Source organism: Simochromis diagramma, unplaced genomic scaffold, assembly GCF_900408965.1.
Source record: "Simochromis diagramma unplaced genomic scaffold, fSimDia1.1 OVJJ01000387.1, whole genome shotgun sequence".
NCBI classification, from domain to species: domain Eukaryota; kingdom Metazoa; phylum Chordata; class Actinopteri; order Cichliformes; family Cichlidae; genus Simochromis; species Simochromis diagramma.
The window spans coordinates 1540475-1548030 of NW_024387152.1; the positions used below are offsets into that span (position 1 = coordinate 1540475).

At 40.8% G+C, this 7556-nt stretch overlaps 1 protein-coding gene across 1 annotated transcript in view; it reads left to right on the forward strand.

Annotated features, from left to right (window-relative positions):
* Window positions 1-7132, forward strand: part of LOC120743837 (chemokine-like protein TAFA-2) — a 95169-nt gene extending 88037 nt beyond the window's left edge. Inside the window, exons 4-5 of the mRNA XM_040047757.1 lie at window positions 1565-1689; window positions 6326-7132. Of these exons, the coding sequence (XP_039903691.1) occupies window positions 1565-1689; window positions 6326-6337 (137 nt within the window). The 3' untranslated portion in view covers window positions 6338-7132. The remainder of the gene's footprint in view (window positions 1-1564; window positions 1690-6325) is intronic.
* Window positions 7133-7556: the final 424 nt, after the last annotated feature.

Here is a 7556-nt window from a genome sequence, read left to right on the forward strand (position 1 = left end):
ATGTTTAATGAATCATATTTCATAACTTTAAATGCAAATATAAATTGTCAATTTTAAAATCCTATGCACAAGTTTTGCAAAACAAAGTTATTTGCATCCATTTACCTTTTACCTTGATTTTTTTAAATAACCATTTCAAACTATTTACAGAACAATCAGCTGTTCTTCAATAAGATGCCACACAAATTATTTGTGCCACTGCAAAAACATCATTTCTGTCCACTATAAAGGAAACATCACAGCCTGATACCTGCAGGTCTGACAGCAGCAGGTGTATCACTGCTGTTTCTACCTGGAGACAGCAGTCGCCTCAACACAAAACTATCCACAACACTACACACTAACTACACAAGACAACACATTAACTACACACTGCAAACACGCTAAACGTCACAAATCTCTCACGTCTCAAAACTCGCTCTCTCTCTTTTTCTGCTGTCTCTCGCTCTCTCTCTCTCTCTCGCCATCACTCCTAAAACGTCCTCTGTTTTTTGTTTTGTTTTTTGCTCATAAGCAGAGCGTGCTCGCTGCGCTGTCCTTAGACAGTAAACGTGAGGAAACTATTGAGGAAAAAACGCCGCGTATATCTTGTTTATCGTGACTCTGGTTTTACGTGGCCCATCAACACAATTTATAAACTGGTATATGTCACCTTGTTGCTTTGTCTTTAAGTGATCATATGATTGGCTTACCACGACTACTTTATTCTTCCTCAGTCAAACAGCAGCACTCATGTGATTGAGCAGAGTGAAGCTGACCCCCCCACCCACTTGAAACGTTTGCCCCCTGAGCTCCAGGTGTTGTGCCAGACAGTGATGGTGATCACCGTCCGCGGGAGCGCGCAGCTGCTTAAAGCTGTAGCGTCCAGATTACTTACAGCTACTCCCGTGCAGCTGATATAAGATGCTGTGAGCTGAACACAGCTTCAACCATCTGTTTGTTGAAAAATAGTAACGGACCGCGTTTCCTTGCTAGTAACTGTTAGTAACTGTAATGGCGTTGTAACGATAGGAATAGTAATTAGTTAGATTACTCGCCGTTACTAACGGCGTTACTTACTTCCCATCACTGATAATGACATACATGAGTTGAGTAATTTAAACATCCACACCAGTTTTTCAGTGAACTGGGACGATGTGGTCGCAAAAAGCATCTAGATCTGAGTCGAGTGATGAGAGGCCTTTGCAGAATTAATAAATGAAACGAGCTGAAATATAATTTTATATTTTCCATATCATGTTTTCCACATTGGGTTTTGTTTGTTGAGGTTTGACTGGCGCTCTTTTGATTGCATAATCTCGTTGTGGCTTGTTCTGTATGGTGCTTCAATGGGCGCTGATTTGAGAATTAGTGCTTTCAACTGTTTATCTCAAAGCACCAAAGTCGTGTTATTATAACTGTACCGGATTGAAACCCACATTTATTTTCTGGAGGCTCTTTGTTCATGTGAAATTTTGGTGTCAAAATTCACACACGCACACAAGTCTTGGAAACACATGAAAGCACATGATTGCACTTGCATCTTCATCAAAGTTAAAATTAACTCTGTCTCTTCTTCTTGTAGCCTCCATTGTAGCTCAGAAGTGGTGGTGTCAGATGCAGCCATGCATGGAAGGTGAGGAGTGCAAGGTGCTCCCAGATCTGACAGGATGGAGCTGCAGCACAGGCAACAAAGTCAAGACCACAAAGGTTTGTGTGCACACTTTACGCGTCCTCTCTCCCTGCCGTGCCATCCATTCAACACATACATGCATGCACACACCTAGCCAGACCAACCACAGAGTGATCCATTTTCACCTCTATCACGTTAGACTATATCCTTCTCTTCTCCCTGCTTTTCTCTCTTATTTGTCTCCGTCCCGTCTTCTTTCTCCTTTCACCCAATATCACTTTTTTTTTACCCAGTTTCTCTCTCTTTACTTTTCCTCTGGACTCATCTTGGCTCTAACATCAAAGATTCTCTGAAGAAAAATAAGGCCAACAAGAACAAGGCAAATAAAACACACACGCACCCTGAATATGAATATCACAATTCCCTTCACTCTCACTTGCCCTGCTTCCCTGCGTCTGACTGGCATGTCATCTGACTCGATGCAAAAAGAACTCACCACATTTGATACACTGGAGTGGTAAATGCCCTGGAAAAATTTTTTTATGCTCTCATTCTTCCACAGCACGGTTTGTGCAGTGTGTGCATGTGCACATTCTTTCCCCCCTGTTAAGTTTCATGTACTGGCAGTCTGTCTGTGTCTTTGTGTGCGTGTGAAAAGGTGTGAATGCACGCTATATATCTTCCTGCTCAGCCTACGTCTGCACCTGTTGGCTTCTCTTCAGTGGCTTGACCTGAGCAGGCTCTTAGCTGTCTGTCAGAGGAGAAAAATTTGTGCGAGACTCACCTCTTGTCACTGTACGCCTCTGTTTCTAACCTCCATCCTTCTCTCTGCCTTCTCACCTTCCATTATTCATGGCTCGGTGCAGACCTTTGTTTTCTGCCTAAATAATTGATTGAAGGCGTGGTCAGAGAGGAGAGATGCGTGCATCTCCGTGGTTGGGGGAAAAGTGAGTGGTGAGAAGCGCTTAAGGCACACATGTTCTTCTCACGCCTTCCCAGACAGTGAATAGTGATGATTAAGAATTCTTTTGGCAGTGCTTCCTCTGCTCACCTCTCACCTAGCTAAGTGGCTCGTGCCCCCTGAAGACCTTTTTTCCCCTTAACAGCCCCTCCTTACTTTTACCTTTTTTCCCTGATATCATTTTCAGTTCTTATCTTAAGCACAGATTTGTGTTGTACTGCTCTTATAAGTGTAACTGATGTTTCCTCGCTCAGTTATGTCAGACAATGTGACAAATAGAAAGAAGAGTCGTCTGGTTTGATTGGATAAAGCAGCACATGAGGTTTGATGCTATTTGAAGACAGTTAGATGTGTGAATGTGTGAATGTTGCTGACCAATCCAGCTCCAAAGTGGACATTTATAATTAAAGTAAACCAGTTTCAGGCAGGCACTGCTTCATCAGTGACTCTGTTGTAGTTTTAAGGAGCACAAATATTTGCTGTCTCTTGCATTCAGGTCTTTGATCAATGATCTATGTGTGTGTGTGCATCTGCACTATTTGAGAGCGTTAGCTGATGTGTTCGCTTGATGATGAAGAGTGATTTTTTTTTTTTCTCCTCTCGTGTCGTACGCTGAGGTCAAGATTCGCAGGCATCCAGATCAATAGCATCGAACGTTCTCTTATGGTCCCATTAAGACCTGCTCGTAAATTGAAATTGACGATAGAGTGTGTATGAGAGAGAGAGAGAGAGAGAGAGAGAGGCAGGGGGATATGGAGAAAGGAAAAAAGAGGCAGGAGGAGATGGATGAAAGAGAAAAAAATCAGTGGAGAGTGAAAAGAAAGGCAGAGGTGATGGGTAGATAAACGAATAAAGAAAACACTTGGGGGAAAAAACAAGCATAACGGTCAGCAGACAGCAGAAGGTAAGAACACACAACAGGATTTGGCACTCTCTATCATTCCTCCTACCTGGAGACAGGGGGAAGGAGGAGCGAAGGAGGGAAGAGGGAGGAGAGGAGGAGGGGTGAGAAGACAGCTAGATCAATGCCAAATAATATCATATGTATGAGTACATGGGCGTGGCTCAGTCTCCAAGCTGCAGAGCTGCCATAGAATGCAAGGAAGGTGTGTTCGTCTTTGTGTAACTGCTCGTGCAATCGTGAACAAACAAGGACAACAATTTAGCAGTGAGTATAGAGTTTACCTACCTATATCCTGCAGTGAGTGTACATCATACCGAGTAGATGTGGTGTTCTTTAAAAAAGACATTCAGTCACTTTAAACTTTGATAAGCGACCAGAATGGGAAAAAAACTGTAAATCCCTGAAGTGTGGCAGTCAAGATGTCACAAAACATAAAACTGAAACATAAATATTAGTAATGGTACGTTAACTGTCTGCAAGCTAACTAAAGCTTGCATGCTAACTTATATTTAAGCAAGGGCAGTATTTACTTTGTATTTTGCATATATTTGTTTTCTTTTCTTTGTTATTTTTAAAAAGTTCTTCAGGAAGTTTGCAGTGAAGCAAAAATCAGATGTTTACTCTGATTACACGAACATTATGTGGGAGTGGGTGATTGATAATAGGTATTGATTTGTAAATAATTGGACATGGATAACTTGAACTTATTATATAAAAGAATATTGTGCAGGATAAATCTGACTCACTAGGCAGCTCATTCTCTTGACAATACTTTATTTGAAGATATAACACATCTTGGGGGTCAACTTGGAAGAAAGGCAGATTTGAAATGTAAAAGTGAGATCAGAGGTCAAATGTAAAATTATATTTGGATGCATCTATAATGTAATACAATGAACAAAGGCAGAAGAATTTTAATCACAGTTTTAAAAATAAAATATATTTTATGAAAGTTTGACCTTGTGTGACCTTGAGTTAGAGGCAGAGTAATGTGATATTTATAAACCCCGTATTTCATTTCCTGCATATGTTGTCAGTGCAAACAAGCATATTTTTTAGTAGCTCTGTATAACAATATTACGAACAAGATATTTACCATAAAAGAAAGTTGTAGAAAAGTAATAGTTTAAATATTTATATAATAGCTTCTAGGTTATATGGCTTTCGTCAGTTTTTGACCTATAAATCATTGAGCTGACCTTGAAGACTGTGGTAGATGTAAGCCGAATTTAAATTGATTGTTAACATGACCCCACTCTACACCCCTACAAAGTTTTATTACATTTCATTCAAAACTTTTCAGACAATTGTGTTTGCAGACAGAATGGCACCCACACAGTACACACACAAACACACAAATATAACCTCCTTGACGGAAGTAATTAATCCAGCAGCCAGCGATTTAATATGGTTATTTGTGTTTAAAAATAATAACCTTAGAAATGAAAGAAGACTTTTACCTTGTAATATAATTCAGAAAATGTAAGCTTTTGCTTTTCTGTCTGTCCCAAGTGTCGGTGACACTGCCTTGTAACACCCGACTGTTGGTTTTGTCATGTACAAGGAGACATTATAATTAATGAAAGAAAAACCAGAATATTTTAATTAAATTTGTTTCAGTTTGATTTGAAGTTGATTTTGTTCAATTCGCACACAAACTAAATCACATGTTACACAGCTTCTATGACTTGGTGTCAAATGTAAATAAATGTACCGCTGAAGGAGACATCTGCCTTGTGGCCATGCGACTAGGATAGGCAGCTAAAAGCTTTGGACCAAGTACAAAAAAAGGCACTCGTGGGTCTAAAAAGGCTTGTAGAAATGACACCCTAGCACTTCTTGTGTGCTTTGTAAATTGAGATCTAACTATCTAAATCCGCCCTTTAATTGGGCACAGAAACTGCAACCTACAGGCATATTTGAACAGGCAACTGGATGAACACCTAAAGGGACTTTGACTTTGCACCTTCAAGTATAGCAGGCAGAGAGATGCCGCGGTGTGCGTGCATAGTGAACTGGCGTGACAACAAACGCCTGCAGACTCTTTGATCCGCCACAGGAGTAGACGCCTGAAGGCAATGGGAGCAGACCCAGGAAGGGTGGCCTGGAGCCATCAAGACTAGATACAGTAGTTTCAATTGCCAGCTTGGAAGAAACACTGCTCTGAGCTCTCTTAGTGATGGCTGGTATTCGCACTTTGTTAGCTGGGACCCAGGTCAGACAAAAGAGTGTCTGCCCCATGAGGAAATAACAGAGAGACAGCATGTGTTGGGGCTAAGAGGGGAAACCACTGGGAAACTCAATAAGAGGCAAAGGCATGCAGGAAAACAGAAGAACCGTCTTGGAGAGGCTGGTCTATTATATGCCCGGCACTGGCAGTTATACAGCAGTTTGTGCCTGTTTGATCACTGGCTGGTAGAAAATGTCTTCTAATAGCTTGAAATAAACCAAAAGTGAGCGTATGAGCAAAGAAAAAGCGAAGATGGATCGCCGAGATAAGGAGGCCATGTGATTAGTGCAGCCGCCTCGACAAATAGACGAAATGACATGGCAGAGGGCCAAGTGCTGAGAGTGCGGCAGTGTGGGCTGCCTGCCACGATTCAAGCTTGTCTTGTTTAGGTTCCAGAAGAGACAGAAACCGTGTTGGTCATGTTTTCCACCAATAAGAGACTCTTCCTGTATTTTTCCACATAGAAGCCAGCACTGCATTATTTAAAGCCTTTCACTGACATGTAAAACCAGCGCTGGCTCTGTTCTCTGTTCTCTTTGCTGTTTCAGGCTGTTTTCAAACTTTTTGGGTTCTGTTAAAATGGTGACCTTTGACTCACTTCTTCCCTTTCTTTTACAGGTGACCCGATAGTCCCGCCCATGTCTAGAGGAGCGTTAGAGAAGGGCGGTGGAAGTACTTACACAGCACAACGGACTTATAAAATCGTAAGGAAATGGACTCTGATGGACATCAGTGAGGAACCAGTGATTTTTCCTGTGGATATTCAAAAAATGATGACTGAAGACGCAGGACTGCTCGCCATCTTAAGCAGAGCTGAGTGTCCTCGGGCCTTCACTGCAAAAGACTCAGTCACCCACAATTCTTTACTGCTTCTGAAAACAAAGTGAACTGCAACCTAAATGGCACTTGATTAGATGATGAAAAAAACATCTTTACAACAAACTATATTCTTTATCTCTCTTCTATGGCTAAGTTGTGTTCCATATGCATACTGGGAATTGCAGAAACTTGACTCTAGACAGCTATTCTGTATTACAAAACTAGCTAAAAAGAGGGAGTGGATCCAGAATGCTTGCCTCATGTAGTCTGGATGACACATTTAAATTTAACTGTGCCACACATGACACATTTAATGCTGTCAAAATGTTTCTGAAACTGAACCTCTTCTTTATTCAGATTTCACCTCCATACGAATATTTTACCTTAAATAGTTTGTTGCTTACCACACATGCCATTTTTTAAAATGCAGAGACAGTTTGTCAGTCTTCTCTTTGCTTTTGTTTTTTGACAAAGGACAAAATCCTTTCAGGGGTGAGGTTAGACTAATACCAAGTAGATGTTACGGTATATTGAAAAATGTAAACGTGTTTAAACAAAAGAAAAAAAAAAAAAGCAGTCCATGGAATCAAAGGGGCTAAAAATAAATCGATGCTCTAATGGTTTTAATATCTGTGTTTTTAAACGCCTGTTAACCGCTATTGAGTACATGTGTCAGTATTATATTAAATGAATAAAACCTTTCAAAAGAAAAGAGAAATCTCAGTCGGTTGCTTCAGCCCTCAGGGGGAAGATTATTCAAGTGCTTCTTGTCAGGACCCTCACAATACAGCTCACAATACCAAAGCTCTGAATTGTTTCTCAATGGATGCGCGGACCTGCTAGCAGTGCTGATAACATCAGCATGAAGTTAGCTCCCCCTGAAACCCTGAAATAACAGGAAACGCAAAACCGTGGCTTTGTAACTGCTGGTGTTAATTGTGTTGGCTTGAAGAGATATCATCAATAACTGGTAATTACTTTGCTGTTCACATAATGCATTAATTTTCATCGTGTTTATTTCCTGGAGCAA